A 17852-nucleotide genomic window follows, 5' to 3' on the forward strand; every position below is an offset into this window, starting at 1 on the left:
TGTGTGTATACACATACATACTGCATCTTCTTTATCCATTCATCTGTCATTGGACACTTAGGTTGCTTCCATATCTTGGTAATTGTAAATAATGCTGCTGTGAACATTGGGGTTCATGTATCTTTTCGAATTAGTGTTTACATTTTTTTTCGGATATATATCCAGGAGTGGAATTGCTGGATCATATGGTAGTTCTTCTACTTTTAGTTTTTTGAGGAACCTCCATACTGTTTTCCACAGTCGTTGCACCAATTTACATTCCCACCAACAGTGTAGGAGGGCTCCCTTTTCTCCACATCCTTGCCGACAATTTGCTATTTGTGTTCTTTTTGATGATAGTCATTCTGACAGGTGTGAGGTGATACCTCATTGTGGTTTTACTTTGCATTTCTCTGATGATAATGATGTTCAGCATCTTTTCATGGGCCTGTTCACCATATGCATGTTCTCTTTGGAAAAATGTCTTTTAGGATTTTAAATGGAAATTTAAGATGTTGTATTTTAGTCTAGTTTCTGAGGGCTGTAATATATTTGATTACATATTTACCACATTTATATTTTTCTTTTCAAATTAAAACCAGTATATTAAGTGGAGTTAAATCTGAAAACTTATATTTCAGAATCTTAAAATCTAAGGTATATAAATAAAAAATGAGTTGCTAAAAGAAATAATATTTTTAATAATCTGACCAAGTTATTCATTTTATTATTCCTGTTCCAAAGGTCATTAAAACCCTTAAACTATCAAAATATTTAATTTTGAACCTCATCAACTGTAAATATTTAAAGAAAAAATTTTAAATTATTAAAAAAAGTAGCTTTGACAATTTTAAGAGTATTTGAACAAGACTGTTGCTATAAATGTGTTATTTTCTCTGTTTAAAGCTCTGTGTCAATTATTTACAGATCCGGAGGTATTGTGGAAGTTCCCAGAGGACTTTGCAGACCAGGTTGGAACCACATAATTTTTAAAAAGCATTTAAAGTTGGAGCATTAATGATTATTACTACTGTTACTACTACTACTATGACTACTACATATGAATTGCTTTAAGTATTTTCTCTTGATCAGCTCTGAGAATAAAAAGCCATGTGTGCAGAATACATGGAAAATGTTTTGAAGTTACCAGGTAGATGCGTGATGAAGAGGCCCTTTCGTGAAGCTATTAGGAAGTGAATGTTTACAGTTTCAGCATGTTTTTATACCCTTTAAATGTGTCTGTGGAATATATATTTGGAAACAAACATTTCCCCATCAGAAAACTTGATGATGTGGTACTTTGAGGGATACCCTTCTGTAAGTAAGACAGTAAGAAGTAGTAACTGCTATAACTAAGAGGTCAGTTCTACACTTGTTACAGTAATGTTCGAATCATTAACATATAAAAGTTGAATTGACATTATTTTCTTATTTTAAAATAATTCTTATCTATGGCTTTGTTTTCTTAAAAGAAAATGGGAGACTTGGAAATGAATTTACTGCATTTGTATTTTAATTATAATATTCTCTAGTTCCTTAAGTATTTTGTATAGCCAAAACTATGAATTATTTTGACATAATGTATGTAAATTTAAAAAATCTTTATAATATATATTATGGATTTATCATTTTGAAGTGAATTACATGGTTAACCGTACAAATTTAAATTTTTACATAAACAAGTACTCCTTCTGGAAATCTGATTAGCAGGTTCCTTTTTTTTGTCTACAAAGAAATGGGGTAAAACAATCTTGTCACTTAAAAGTATAAAATTATAACACTACAAGCTTAACCATAAGTTAAGTTCACAGGTATGATTCTCATAATTTACCAAAATGAAAGCTGATAGAAGTATTCATTTTAAAGCAGTTCATTCAGAGATATACAGACACATGTGATTTTGATGTGGAAGAATAATTTTCTACATGTGAAAATCAGTATAGAAGATTAGGAAATGTCACTGAAAAAGTGAGTTAAATGAGCATGTTAAATATTAATTAGATCTAGTGCAGGCCTTGACTGTTCTTTCACATAAAAAGAGAGCACGTACTCTTAATTTGTTTTTAGCTCCTTGGAGAAAGAATAGATTTATAAGTATCTTAAGTATATAAAGTAAGTCCCCACAGTGAAGACATGATTTGTACATATGAGGCTTAGTTGGGTTTGTTCCCCAGTAATGGGAAGTTAGGTTAGACACTTGTTGACTAATGTTACTGTTTTGAAATATCAATACTATTCCTCTCTTGGTCTTTCCAGTTCTCTCTGGTCTAACCTCCTGTCCAGATTCTTTTTTTTTTTTTTTTTTCTTTTCTAACTTCTACCTCTTAAACTGCCCCTGAGAATTCCTAGGGTATCTGAAGGCTCCTAACTTTGGGTTCACATAAGGGTGATAGTGTACTTGTCGAGTTCAGCTACAGGAAATTTTTCAGTGAGACCGGCTATTGCTGTTCCTCTTTGTGACAGATAAACTGGTGCTAGGAATGTTTTAGCTGTTGCTTTGTCTCCCAGATTTGTGAGGTCAGTGGAACATTAATAAGTGCTCACATACTTAGTAAAACATAAAAGCATTTGACCATGTAATGGTGATGAACATTCATAACCCCCAGGATTCCAGGGCATAGCGGTTCTTACAGAAAAGGTTAGAGCTGAAAGGAGCTTTAGATACCATTTTGTCTAACTACTTCAGTTTATATTTAAAGAAACAAAACTTGATATGGGAATCCAGCCAAGGGCCTTGAAGAATGGTTTTGCTATATGCTTTTTGGTGAATATTCTGAGTACTACAGATGACACAAGTACTCTGTGTATATTTCTCATCCTTCTTATCTTTTACTGCTTTCCTATACTAATTGTCTACTTCTTCCTAAACAGCCTTTTCACTGGATCTGAGACTGCTTCAGAAAGAATTAATTCTTAATCTCTCCTTATTTAGCTCTTAACATGTACTAGGCACTGTGCTAGGTGCTTATGTGCACAACTGATTTTATCTTCAAATTCTCCCAGTACTGCTAGGAGATAGTATCAGCCCTGAAACTGAGACTTAAGTAAGAAACTTGCCTGATAACACACTGCTTAGAAGAGGAGGAGCTAGCTGAGACTTGAGGGCAAGTTGGTCTAACTCAGAAGCATGTGTTATTAGCAAGGAAACTGTATTATTCTTTTTGCTTGGAATGCTGACCCAAACCCTACTCACTTATTTTAGCTCTTTTAGAAAAAGTTTATTATAAGTTTTTCCCCCAGTATCTTTATAATTTGAAAGCAGTGTGTTGTTTAATCCAAAGAAATGATACCAATCTGTTTAGTCCTTTAGTTCTACCACATACAGCTCTTGGTCCATCATAGGCATTGGCTTCTTATATACTTCTTTGCATGTGTTTTCCTTCTTTTGGCAATAGAAGAACCAATGGGACAACCCAAATCACATGTCAGGAGTTGTAATTAATTTTTGTTGTTGTTGTTTTTTGTACAGTGGAGAATTTTGTGTAGGAGACTAGGAGCTGAAGCTATAAACATAAACTGGGCTGGGTCTTGGCAACAATGAAAGGCCTTGCTAAGGAGTTGGTCCTTCAAATGAACTTGAGGAGAGTGTGATATAACAAGATAAGTCTGTTAGGAATATTGATTTGGAAAAGATCTCAGTATATTGGTTGTGGGAGAAACTGGAGGCAAGGAAGTGAGTTGGCTTTGCAGTAGTGCCGCTGAGGAGGAGGAAGGATCTGAAAGAGTTGGTTACGTGAGGAATGAAGCAGAGGGTGAGTGTGTCAACCTGGAACAAATAGACTGCCAGATGTTTCTACAGCAAAGGTGGGTTTATTCGGGATCAGCAGAGAACTGCAGCTCGGGGTCTGCAACCATGGCGAGCCAGGTGCAAGTTCCTGCGTGGCGAGGGAAGGAGAGCCTTTTATCGAGGAGAGAGGAAGTCAGGAGGGCTGCGTAAACAGAGAGGCCGTGGCTTTTCATTGGCTGAGCGCTTGCAGGAAAGAACAGTATTTCTTCTTCCTCTTGGGTTCCACCGTGGTCACAGGGTGTGAGAGCTCCCCCTTCTGGTCACCCCACTCTATTTAATTCAGGTTTTTGTTTATTAATTTTTTTACAAGTGTAAAGGGGGGAAAGAGAGACTGCGTGCAAAGGTGTTTTGGGGAGCATGGGGTGGAGAAGAGGAATGAGAGAATGAGTTTCTTTTTGGCACTTTGAGAGATCTTGAACTATCTTCCATGCAAGTGATGGGAGGGGACTTTGGGGATTTAGGAAAAATGGAGGGTTTGCAACCTTAGGAAATGAAAAGGTGTGAATGAATTTGAGGATTTACAGACAGATTTAGTCGATGTCGGATTTATGTTTTGCAAATACATTGAGAGCTGTGGCTGAGAAGATTAATGCAGAGCAAGTCTTCCCATCCATGCTGCTGCTAATTGCAACATCTCCTATTACCTTTGTGAGTTCACCACTTCTGTATAAAATGAGTAATTTTGTTTCTTTTTGCTGCTGTCAAGCTAAGCTCTCCATTGTTCTTATATTCCTGTTGCTCACATGTACACTTAATAGCTTGGCGCTGGTTTTCACAATACTGGACTTTTCCCCCCGTACTTTCTGCTTGTCATTTCATGGTTTACTTTTCTATACGTTTGCTGCTTTCATGTACCATCGGCCTCTTAGGGCCATGGCCAGTCTGTATTTCTTGAGCGAGATGAGTCAGTCTTTGGGAGCAAACTATACCTTTAGAGAGTGGTCAGAACTAAAATCTTATAAATGCTGGGGGTAGCTTTGCGTTTGAATCATGGCTCTGTATTTACAGATCGCATGAAGTGTTGCTTTCGGCAGGGGTTTTCTCTCTCTTAGTTCCTCACCTGCAAAATAGGGCTGACGTTGCTACTCTGACAAAGTTCGGGTAGGAATGATGTCTACGAAGCATAGTGCCTGGCACATAGAAAACACTCCGTAAATGTGAGCTGATAGTTTCACTGTTACATTGTAATGCCACGAACGTTTATTAATTTATGACAAGGAATAGATGAAACTGTTTTATGTATTGTTTTTATAGTTTGATAACAAGTTTGAGAATTTCACTGCTTTATAGATCTCCAGAAAGATGTATAATTTTATAGTGTCAGGGAAGAAGAAATTTTCCTCTACCCTTCTAAGTCCTTCTGGCTGGCTTAAGAATTACATTGACATGAAACAGATTAACAGGAGAAGAATCAAACAAAAGTTTAATAACTTGTACACGTGGGAGAGACCCAGGAAGACTAGTAAGTGGCCAGAATGGCCGAAACCCTCCCCTTCAATACCATCTTCAGCTAAAGACAAAAGAGGATGTTGGGGGTCGTGGTTTGGGACCTCTAAGGGGAGGAAAGCAATTCACATGGAGAGGGAGAAGCCGATGTTTGGTAAACACGTGTTTGCTGGGTCAGGCAGGGACAAGGGGACACAGAGTGGGCTCTGATCTCTAGTCTAGTTCCCCCACCACACCTGGCCCATATTCTTTGCAGGTGTCTCTGGTGATGGCTCTCTTCTGGGAACAGGCCCTCTCTCTAAATTCTTTTAGGCAGTTACCTGGGAGGGAATAAGAAAAACTTCCCGAGTCTTGGTTTCTTGAAAATAATCAGCCTGAATAAATCTTCTGCCGGAGAGACACACTTTGTGGTGGCAAATATTGCTCCCCGACGGTAGCATGAGAGACATCTTCAGGATGGCTCCCAGCAGAAGTCATAGGACCACGGAGCCATCCTCTGCTGGTAACGGCCAACACATAGAAAGCATTAGGTCCATCCGCTTGGTTTCTAGATAGGAAAAATAAGATGGTGAGGCGCTGACCCCAGGTCATATTTCTTGTTTACCTTTAACCCTTCACTCTTGCAGTACTTTTCCTGCTTTCACACAAACTGCAGGCCTTTCATGATTCTGGGCCACTTCTTAGGTCTCAGATGCCGTTTTCCGTTTCTCTGATGCACTTCCTTTGTAACACAACTTAGATGCTTTACCTGCTGCGATATATTGAAGCATTCCTCTTTTAGTGTTCCGTGGGCATTTTTTGTGTTTTGCGTTTCCTGCGTTACCTGACGTGGAGTTGTTGTTCGTGTGCATCTGATTTCAGTGAATGCTCCGCCTTAAGCTTCTTTCTCAAGCCATGGACTTTTATATATTTATTTTTGACTTCTGTGTCCCCCACTCAGCTGCTGTACTCAATCTGTCATCAAATCTTATTGCTTGTGCCTCTTTTATGTCTTGTAAATCTGTCCATTTCTCTTTATTTCTAGGGTCCTTTCCTTAATTCACATCCTTCTAACTCTCCTTTTCACCTCTATTTTTGTTCCTATTTTAATGTATTCTCCACAGTGTAGCTAGAATGATCTGTAAGACAAATGATCTCACTAAAGGGCAAATACTGCTACTAACATCACTACCGTCACTGGTTCCTTACAACGTGCTAGGCAGTTTTCGAACTACTTTACCTGTATTAGCCCAGTTAATCCTTATAATACCCTTACGAGCCTAAGGGACTACTGTAATTCCCATTTTACAGATGAAGAAACAGGACTGCAGAGTACTTAATTAATACAGCAGGAGTCACACAGCAATAAGTAGCAGAGCCATTATTCCAAGCCAATGTGACCCCAGAGCCTGCTGTACTAAATGGTCATTGAACTCAGTTCTCCCTACTGACACCTTCAAGATAAAGTCCAGCCTTCTTACGATGATCAAGCCCCTTGTTCAAGGCCTTTGTTTATATCTTTAGCCTCATATTTCTGTCTCCCTTTCCCGTTGTCTAATACAAAAGTGGTCTGCATTTCATAGCGAACAACAGTTTCCCTTATGTACCCACCATCCATTTACATTCTCCCTTTGAACATGGGAGTCCTTCAGCCTGAAATGCAAGTCTTCTCCTTGTTCTCCCCTTTGCTTGTCTTTCTGCTCTCAGCTCGGAGGTCATATCCTCCGAGAAGCCCTTTGTTTGTCACGGGTCTGGATTGGATGTACCTCATCGGATTTCCCTCAGCATTTTATGTTTCCCATGTTATGGCACTTAGATCTGTCATCTCTTTACTTTCTATTTTCCACATTAGACCAACGATCTCTGAGACTAGTATTAAAGAATAATTTTTAAAAGAAAATATAATCGTGACTCCTATACAAATAGAAGATTTTATTTTGTGGAGGTGTTTTATTTTTTTTTAACTTGTTAACTGACAAGGCCATCAGTAAAATGTTATAACCTATTCAAAGGAGAGTTCAAAGTATCACAATTAAATAGGTAAATCAGGAATATTGTAATAAATTTTCAGTGACTTTTTTACATGGGGGGGGTGAGGGAGGAGGGGCATCAGCTGTCCCTCCATCGGCGTGTCTGTGGACAAATATCATTTGCGTTGCTATCATTTATCTACAACTTACAGGATTATAGAATAGCTTAGACAGTGAAAGACGCAGGGCCCTGAACAGAGGATGTCAGATGATGGCTTATTTTCCATTGAAGGCAGCCAGTAACCTTGGGTCCATTTCAAGTTTTACAATTTTTCCCTGCAGTCTTCCTCTTTATCCGGCAAGCATAATAATATCAAACAAAGATTATTCTAGATAACAAGTCCCATTAGGTTTGGCTTGATTATTTACATAGGCAGGACAGGAGTGTTAATTTAGCCTATAAGCCTCCATGAATTTACATATCCAGGGCCATGCAGTGTAGAACAATTACTATGTCTACAAAATCAACTTCTTTCTGGAAGTTTTTATAAGGAATTCCAGATTAGACTTTTAAAAGCGCCTGTTTCTAGATAATCCCAAAGCTAGGAAACCAAGTCCAAGAAAATGTCTTTCCCAGATTTTATGTGTACTACCTATAGTATTCGTAAATTCCTGTCAAGCTTAACAAAATTTGCTAAGGTTCCTGGGCTGTGAGGAAGCCACCTTCTTTAACACTGTCAGGCGGGCATTAGGCCAGGTTTCCTGGGAGGGCTTTGTAGGCTCCGTAAGTATAGTTAACCTTTATTCCTTCCAAGTGCCTTGACATGGCTGATTAAACAAGCATGTTTCTCAAAAAGGACACTTTAAGTAAGGCCTTGGTTGTTAGTCAGTCCTTCCACTTATATCCTGGTAAAGTGAATGACAGATTTTTATTAAACGTATGCAAATAATAATATTGCAATGAAAAGTAAAGGGACTTAGTAAGAGTTTCTGAATTCTGGGAGGGAAGGAGTCAGTGAGAACTAGATGTAATTTAAAAATTATATTTCAGTTTACAGAAGCAGGGTTTACAGAATTGTTGTGGGTTACAGACAGCTTAGGAAGGGAGGAAAGGGCTTCCTTATATGTCCAGAAAATAGAGCATTAAAACAGCATCAGTATTTCAAACAATAAAATTTCCATTAGTTTATCCAACACAGTGCAGTAAATTATTGTTCTGCTGGATCTTGGCCTAGCAGTTTCATGAAACTTTCTGCTTCTTGACTAAAAGAGTCTTGGAGATCCTGACTTAGTCCAGTGGAATGGCCTGAACGTTGTCTCAGTGATGTCAGTTCAGAGACCTGTACCCAAGAGTCTGTTGTTTGAAGTGTCAGGAGTTTGAAGTGCCTGATACAACCCCTTTCCGCAGAGCTCTGAGACTGACCCTCTTTGTTGAAAACAAACTGTGGCCTGTAGCTTATGGCAGTCCTCAGGGTATCCGAAACAAAAGTAAACTATCCGTAGATGACAGAGACTTAATGGCTATGGTTAATTTATTAATGATTATTCTCAAGTGTGAAATGTCTGCTGAGAGTTCATAATAAAAATAAAATATGGAAAAGGAAATTTGTTTCAGTTGTATGGAAAATGAAGATAATAAAGCCATTCAAAAAAAGTTTTAGACAAAATGTGTGTTAAGACCAACAAGTAAGCCTGTTTTCGCAGGAGCCAGTTCAGGTTATGCCTGATTTATGAAAATGGGTGAACAAAATTTACAGAGGAAAGATCTTGAGATATAACATACAGTAATCCTGAGGCATAATATAGCAAGAGCATACCCGGAATATCAAGTAAAGAGATTCAGGGTATCTGGAGTAGGACCTAGACGAATATATTTTGTAAAACTTCAAGGGTAAGTCTGAGGTGCATATTGAGTTTGGTACCACTGGCTTAGAAGATACGAAGAATTTAAAATAACTAAGGTTATGACCAAGTGGAATTTTAAATAATAACTGAAATTATAACTGGCAATATTATACTATTGTTGCCTAATATCATCAGGCAAAACACTGCCAGTAGTCTGAGAAGTATAGGAAAATTCAGCAGAACTATTTCATAAGAGTTTGACTCTTGTTTTCCTGGAGAGTAAAACATATTCTGGAGAGCAGGGGCATTGGCATGTCTCTGGAAACTTCCCATAAGGCATGTGATTTCTGAAATATTCATATTCATAAAATTTACATGTACAAATTTAACGTAGGGCAGGCTAAGCACCTCTTCTGATTTGCCAGCTTTTTGTGTAATAATAATAATAGTTATATCAGACAACTCTTATGATAATAACATATCAAACAAACCGAATTACTTCCAGCATCTCATTTTATACGGCAAGAGTACACATTCCTGTGATTTTCAGGGACTCTCTAGGAAATCTCCAAGATAGTTTTAGTTATAAAACATATCATGAAAGTCTTTGATTTTTTTCTGCATTCAGAATCTGAGTTTGGGAAGGCAAAATTTAAAAAGTTGTTAGAAGATTTGGCTGTTTGATTAAGATGGGGTCCATAGGTGCCTAAGAAGCAACACTTGATTATCTGTTTCATCAAAGTGACAAAATATTTAAAAGTAAATATAGACAGTAACACAGTTGAATAGTTCTTTCGTAAATGAGGAACTTTCGTACCTCCCCCCTCCGCCCGAATAATAGAAGACATAGTAAAGTCAGTATCAAGCACAGAGAATTATTCTGTTAAGACACAGAGTTCTGGCTATCTCAGAGGTACACGGAGGTGAGGATAGATTTTCATGTTGTAGGCGGAAGCGTTAATCAGGAATCCAAGGAAGCAAGCCCATCAAAACTGAGTGAACTTTAACAATACTTATAGCTTCTTTTCAGTCAGGTATTACCAAACTTTTTTTTTTTTTTAAGCATTATTCATTTTAATTAATTAATTAATTAATTTATTTATTTTTGGCTGTGTTGGGTCTTCGTTTCCGTGCGAGGGCTTTCTCCAGTTGCGGAGAGCGGGGGCCACTCTTCATCGCAGTGCACGGGCCTCTCACTATCGCGGCCTCTCTTGTTGCGGAGCACAGGCTCCAGACGCGCAGGCTCAGTAGTTGTGGCACATGGGCTGAGTTGCTCCGCGGCATGTGGGATCTTCCCAGACCAGGGCTCGAACCCGTGTCCCCTGCATTGGCAGGCAGATTCTCAACCACTGCGCCACTAGGGAAGCCCCAACCAAACATTTTAAGTGTTATTCATTGTGCTCTGTCATAGTCGAGAACAAACTGACACTTAAAGACATATCTCAGAGATCTGCAAGGTCAAACTAATTTCATTATCATCACCATCATAGTTGTGTCATTTGTGTTAACATGTCGTGCATCCATGATTGCTATCTTCAAATGAATTCATGTATCTTTTAAAAATTTATCAGTTTTAATTTCTAATACACTACATTTCAATGGTTATTACATAAACACTAGCTCTTCACCATCCTCAGCAAGTCCCAAGAATATGGAGGTAAAAAACAAAAAAAGCCCAAGAATCGCTGTTTTAGGATAAAACCATTCTTTGAAAAAACAAAACAAAACACACAGTTGTATTTATCTGATACTGTTGTTCCTAGTGTAGTCTTAACCACTCATATTAATCACAGCTTTTAACCTAAATAACTAACTTCTGTTTCACAGAAAAAGAAAAAACAAAGAACACTTGGGGGACAGATAACTGAGCACCTTGTGTCCCGCACAAGCATTGTACAAGACTACCAGACATGGTGCCCATCATGCCACTTTGTAAAGCCACACAATTCCCGTTTACATCTCTGTATAGTGGCCAAAAGGAACAAGTTTATTAAAATGACCCAAAAGGGTGGGCTTTTCACAACACACAAAAATAAAAAGTATATAGACTTAAATATGCTTAGTAATCAGTGTTTTTAGTATTCTATCTTAGAAATTATCTAGGTTCATAATACATTATATATAATGTATCATACAATGTATAATACAATGAGTATACATTGACTAACTCAATATCAGTTCAATATTTTGGTTGCCTAAAGGTTTTCAAAATTATGTTTTAGCAGATAGATTACAAAATATAGTTACTGTTGAAATAAAGCTTACCAGAATAATGATACAGTTTGGTTGAGTAGAAATTTACATCTTTTGAACCTTAAACAGTATGCCATTTGTTCATCAAACCTGTATACATTTAGGAAAAACAACCCTAAATAGAATGAATGTATGCTTATATTGTACTTAATATTGATACATCAGAGAAATCCCAGCTATATTTATTAAACTAAATTGATAAAACTAGATGTTTGCTAAGGATTTTCTTTAATTATGTGAATTTGAATTCACTAAGAATTTTTTTGAAGTCTAGCGCATCTGAAGTATTAGAAGTTCAGTTTCCTTCATTGGGTTATCTGTATGGAAATATGTTAATATAAATGTTTCAGACATTACGTGAAATTTCTAAAACTCTTATATGTTCTGGTATAATGTTATAAGTCATAATTCTAGTTATTACTTTAAAATGTGTATCTCAGAAAAAACTAAAGTTTCTTGTCAATTGCACTATTATGAACTTTCATCAAATCTTTAACCATGGTCATTTTTAAGTCTTTTGTCAGTTACAGACAGTTCTGGGTGTACTCTGATGCTTTTGCAAATATGTTCCTATAAAGGGTTTCATCTTCAAGGAATTCATAGAAAAGACTCTGACAAGTACAGGTTTCTGGTACCTGTACTGCTGAACTGAATGAATAAGCATTTTCAGAACTCTAATGAAAAACTGCTGAACTCATAAAAGTGCTAACAAAAGATCAAGATGAAAAAAAAAATTAATTACATGGGACTGAGTGAACTGATGAGGATGATTATAATTTTTGTGACTTTCTGTTTGAATTAAAAAAAAAAATCCCACCAGGACTCAGAGGCAAAGAATATAGAAATCAATCTTCACTGCAAAGTAAAGGAGCTGTTACAGTGGAGGATTACTGGACTGAATGTCAATATTATGACATAGTATGAGTGTGTTTCATGTTTGGTAATTGCAATCATTGTTGCTTTTGTTGTGGTCATCCATGTACAATGCTTGATGTCAGTCTATTTATCTCTTGTAAAAATAAAATACAGTGTGTGTGTGTGTGAAAAAAAAATTCAGTTTCCTTATTTTATAGGAGTTTTAGGAATAATCAGTTTATGTTCATGTCTCTCTATAAGCCAATCAGAATAGCGCTCCTTTAATTTAGTTAAAATTTTTGTAAAGGACTTTGTTGTTTAGAGCAGCTTAAGGTTCACGACAAAATTGAGAGGAAGGTGCAGTGATTTCCCATTCACCCTGCCCCACGTTTGCATAGCCTCCTGCACTATCAGCATCATTCACCAGATGGTGCGCCCTTTACCAAGGATGAACCTACACTGATACATAATGACCCAAAGTCCGTAATTTACCTTAGGGTTCACTCTTGCTGTTGTACAGTCTGTGGGTTTAGACAAATGTATAATGACATAGCCATCATTATAATACGGGTATTTTCACTGCCATAAAAATTCTCTGTGCTCTGCCTAGTTATTCCTCCCTGCCGTCCCAAGCCCTAGCAACCACTTATCTTTTTATTGTCTCCATAGTTTTGCCTTTTCCAGAATATCATACAGAGAAACCATACAGTACGTAGCCTTTTCAGATTGGCTTCTTTCACTTAGTAATATGCATTTAAGATTCCTTAAAGTTCCTCCGTGTCTTTTTATGGCTTCGTAGCTTATTTCTTTTTAGTGCTGACAAATATTCCATTGTCGTGAGTACCACAGTTTATCCATGTTCCTACTGAAGCACATCTTGATTGCATCCAGGTTTTGGCAATTATGAATAAAGCTGCTATAAACATCCATGTGCAGGAGTTTAATTTGTGAGACTTTATAATCTAGTTTATTGATACTCTATGGAGATAGGGCACCATTTCACACCAACTCAGTAAGAGCAAAGGCCTTTCTGAATTATAGACATAGAGACTCACAGACACCAACAATTTTGATCATATTTTTAGGTATACTTTACATAGTGAACAGATAATATAGATTGGTAGGAAGCTGAAAGATACATTGTTAAAAGCAATGCTATATTTTACAAGGCCTTTTTAGTTACGTTTTTGGTTGTTACTTTTATGATATCAGAGGTGAAAATTTTGCCAAATATTGAACGAGTTTACTTAACCTAGGCAATTAGCATGTACCTAAAGCTGCCTTAAAAATACTCATAGAATACTTTCTTTTCTTTTTTGCAAGATACTGGTCTGGCAACATAAGGCTGTAAACAGAAAGACGTGTGGTCCTTGCCTTCCAGGAGTCTTATTATTGGGGAGGAAGATTGGTTTGGGAATCAGAAGTGAACTAATATTCTGTTTCTACTTCTAAGTTGAATGTACGACTTCAAGGAAATCATTTTTACTCTCTGAGGTTCAATTTTCTCCTCTGTAAATGGGGGACACAGGTTGCTTATTGTTTTTACAATATTTGCTTCTACGTATAGTTCCAACAGAAGGCCGGGTGTAGTATGTGCCATGAAAGTTACTCACAGTGCAGTGTAGACGTTCTGGGAAGGAAGACATCACACATTTAAACAGGCTAAGAGGTAAGTGGTCAGCGAGGAAGGGGAAGTAGTAAGTTTAGACTAATTTTGCTGGTGATGGCAGTATTTAGTATATTTTGGTAGTTTTTAGGATTAAAAGGCTTGAGTAGGGAAGACCATGTTTATATAGAATAGCAAGAAGCCACTTTAAAAAGGAGATTGAAAACAGAAGCTAGAACTAGTTTCTGTAGCAAGAATTGGCAGAGATGGCAAGATGACAAATACCACCTGAACACACACCATGCATTATTTTTTTCTAATACTAGATAAATAAAGATAAATATAAGAAGTTGTCAGCTCAGAAGGACCTCATAGTCCAGTAGGGGAGACAAAATTATTCATAATATACTGTCTGTTCTGTAGTACTAACGGACAGGTTGTAACGGTGGTTCCCACAAGATTGCCTCACAGCTGCAAGTGGAGGGTTTAGCTTTGGACAGCAGTGGTGAGGTGTGCCTCCCTCTTTAAGATAAGCAGAAAGAAGGAAGACTGATGGCAGGGGCTTATTGATAAAAGACAGTATTCTGGGAGGACTCAGTTTCAGGGTTGTTGAAAGTACCTTTGTTCCTTAAATCTTCTTGATTGTCATTCTTAGGCTGGCGTGACTTGAGAGAAAGGGGTAATGGGATGTGAGAGGAAAGTTTATCCTGGAAATTCTGCCTCGGTCCTACTACATTATTGTCTCTTGCTTCCCCAAGAATTGTTGTCAGTTGGTACATGCAGAACAATGGCAGTGGAGTTGGTGTACTTGAAGGGTGTGAATCTTCATTCATTACTTCTGGGACTGAGAGTTATCAGAGACCAGCGTTGAGAGCAGCACTAAAGAGAAAGTGGTTTACAGGTCTCTAAGCGGGCATTCGAAGGATATTTGGGAAGAGAATGTAGCTGTGGCATTGGGTGCGCGTTTTGCTTGCATTCTGACATTCGCGTGGCGATGTTGGTGTTTGGCAGGTGTGCGTGGAAGGGGATCTTTAAGCCTTGTTCCTCAACCACTGAGTGTATTCCTGGAGCTGGTCCTCTTTTAGGATAAGAGTGGAGGATACTGTCATATATAGTTAGGGTAACTGATTGTGACACCCTATTGTATTAGAAGCGTGGAATGATGAAATTATTTTGTGATTTGGAATTGACGTGGAGTGATAGCTAAAGACATTAGAATTTTATTTCTTGCATTAAATAAAAGATCTTTTTTTTTTTTTTTTGGATAGTATAAATTGGAGTTTGAATTCTGTCAGTTATATGCTTGGCTCCGTCAAACTCCAGGGTAGGCATTCAACAAATGAGAGGGCATGGTCAAATTCCCTTCATGCCATGCCCTGGTTTTTCCTAGATCCTGTTTCTTTTTTTGGTGGCATTTCTGTTTTTACTGCCCATTAACATTTTTCTTCTTCTCCGTTTTTTTTTTTTTTTTTTTTGTGATTGAGTTCTACTTATTCTTAGACCTTAGCTTGAAAATTAATCCTTCTTTGAAGGTTTTCCTGACCTCCCAGGCAACCTGTCTGTACTTCTGTGTAGCCTCTTGCATTTACCTCTATATTTTACAGTTTTATTTTCATTCTTTCTTTTTTCAAATGTCTCTATCTCCCCTACTCTGTATCTTCTTATTTTTCAGTCACCACATCTAGCACAGTGGCTCATACATAATAAGGTCTGAATAAATGTGTTTTGAATGACTAGTTGAATAGATAAAAGGAAGTTGAGTAAACTCGTTATAGATTATTTTAACCTTCTTGGAAAAATAGGAGCAAGATAACCTACTAAGCAGAATAGATATAAGAGGGTGTGGAATATTAAATTTAGAAAGATTTCTGACTGGTGTTATGACACATATAATAGGGATTCATCAAACTGTGAACAAAAAGATGCGGCTCAGTGGAGGGGTCAGGCAACATGAAGGTTTAGTAGGTCTACCGCTGTTCGTTCATGACAAGTACCTGCCTGTGTGTACCTTCTCTCTTTCTCACATTTCTGTTGAAGGTTAAAAAAAATTAAAAATCAATATATATTGACACACTAGTATGGCTCCCATGCTAGATAACTAAAAAACGCCATTGGTCATACATTGAGAAACGTGCACATATTACATAATTATTTTAAATTACAACAATAATAAAAATTCCATTAATTAAGCAAATCTTGGTAGAAACTAATTAAGAAGACTTGGTGGAATTCAACAGTTTGAATTGCAATTCTGAGCGAATAGTAGTAAGAAACTATGTAATATACAGTAATAAAAGAACATTTAAGATCTTACCCTTCAGCTGTATCTTTGTGGGTCTTTTGTAGTTGTAGGTAACTAGCTAGTTAGCTGATTCCAAAGCAAATATACTCATCAGCACTGTATACAGTTTTCATGTTCAGCAATATCTGGTGGTCGGTCTGCATGGTTTAGGAAGAGTGCCTGTTCTTTATTTTAAAAAATTTTTTACACATCCATCATTTCAAAAAAGTATTTCTTTTAATAATTTTAAAGGAATTTGGTCACAATAAATAAAGTCTTTCATGATTTGAAATTGCGGTAGATTGATAGCTGGACATTTTATAATTATGCTTCTTGCATCAAGCAGAAAATCTAAATTATTTGGGAATAATTTATTAAATCTAAATACTTTCAAAATAAATATTTAAACAATTACAGATATTTTTAAAAACTGGATTTTTTTTTTGCTTGTTTGGATTTGATTCTGTCATTTTATACTACCAGTTGATTATATCAGGCACAGAAAAAAAATTTAATTGCATTCTATACCAACTATTGTTTTTCCAAATGGAAAGAACAAATTGCCTTGAACCAGTTTTTGATGTGTGATGGTTAATTTTTATTTTACTACCACTATGAATATTTCCGTTATATATGAACACGTATTTTTGATTTCTTAATTTTTAATGAAATTAAATCTTATAGAGATGATGGCTAATTTAAGAGAATTATAATCATATCAAGACTGTATACTTTGTTTCATATTCCATTTTATCAGTGATTTATCTTAATAACCCTAAAATATAAATTATTTCTTACAATTTGCTTTGTAGATACACATAGTGTTATCTTTTTTGTACATTCCTGTGTCAAAAAAAGAAGAATCATAGTAAAACATAAGTGGCAAGCATGTGGGAAAGTGCTTAAAATTAAATCCAAGATCATCACCATAATTATATCTTTCTGTCTTTCTTCATGTAGGCAAGATCTGTTTCCTTTGTAAATGCAGTGCTAGAAAGCACAAGGCAAAATATGATCATGTTCTTATTTTACCTGCATGCTTGTCTTATATTTTCTACTGTTTAAAAGTTTTATTGCAAACAGGGAAACTAATTTGGAAAAACATAGTGATGTTTTAGAAATTTTGCTTTAGAGCTGAGGTATTTATTGGAATACAGAACTGTGTAATCTAGCAAACTCCGATTGAAAAGAATATTTTTGCATACATTTTAGATAATAAAATTTGAAAGCCCCTGAAAAAATGACCTTATTTTTCTGCTGAAGGGTGAACAGATTTTACTTTAATGAGCTCTTAGAGGTGAGGGGTTTTATACTTATTTTTATAGCAGTGAAATTATTATATTCTAACTATGCAAATAATTCAGACCAATCCTGGAAGGTCTGGCATTACTCAGCAACCTAGAGAAGTTAAGTAATAATAGATGATGCAGATTGAAAAAGATAAATGTGGTTTCACAAGAACTTACTTTGTATTGAGCATTAAACGTTTGATAAAAGTCACTTTGGAATTTAGTTCTATAAAGGGTTCTAAATCTTTGAGAGAAAGCGTTAGGAAATAATTTTTTTCAAGATGATGTAGCATAGGCTGATGAATCAGAAGCAATTCTCCTGAAATCAGGAGAAAAAAAAGTTAAATTTAATATAGGAGCATGAAAGTCTCTCTACCAGTTCAAAATGTTACATTTCACATTTTTCTTTATTTTTAGCTTAAAAAGAAGTTAAAATTAATTAACTATGAAACAAAGGATGGAAACAAAAGTGCATGTTTTCAGATGTTACTTGGCGGAGAAATTAAAATCTTTCAAATTGGCATGAAGTCAATATTAATTTACATTGAGTATGCTACTTTGA

At 36.4% G+C, this 17852-nt stretch overlaps 1 protein-coding gene across 7 annotated transcripts in view; it reads left to right on the plus strand.

The window, feature by feature from the left end:
• The window catches only part of DENND1B (DENN domain containing 1B), a gene marked incomplete at its 3' end in the record, with an annotated part of 254700 nt that overhangs the window by 66571 nt on the left and 170277 nt on the right, over nucleotides 1-17852 (plus strand). For 6 of the 7 annotated variants that reach the window (XM_082425576.1, XM_082425578.1, XM_082425579.1 and 3 more), the window contains exon 3: nucleotides 907-950. In XM_082425576.1, the coding sequence (XP_082281702.1) occupies nucleotides 907-950 (44 nt within the window). Of the gene's footprint in view, nucleotides 1-906; nucleotides 951-10878; nucleotides 10920-17852 lie in introns of those variants that run through there. The other variant, XM_082425580.1, reaches the window with a different exon arrangement.

This window comes from Balaenoptera physalus (genome assembly GCF_965194825.1).
Source record: "Balaenoptera physalus genome assembly, chromosome: 1".
Lineage (NCBI taxonomy): Eukaryota > Metazoa > Chordata > Mammalia > Artiodactyla > Balaenopteridae > Balaenoptera > Balaenoptera physalus.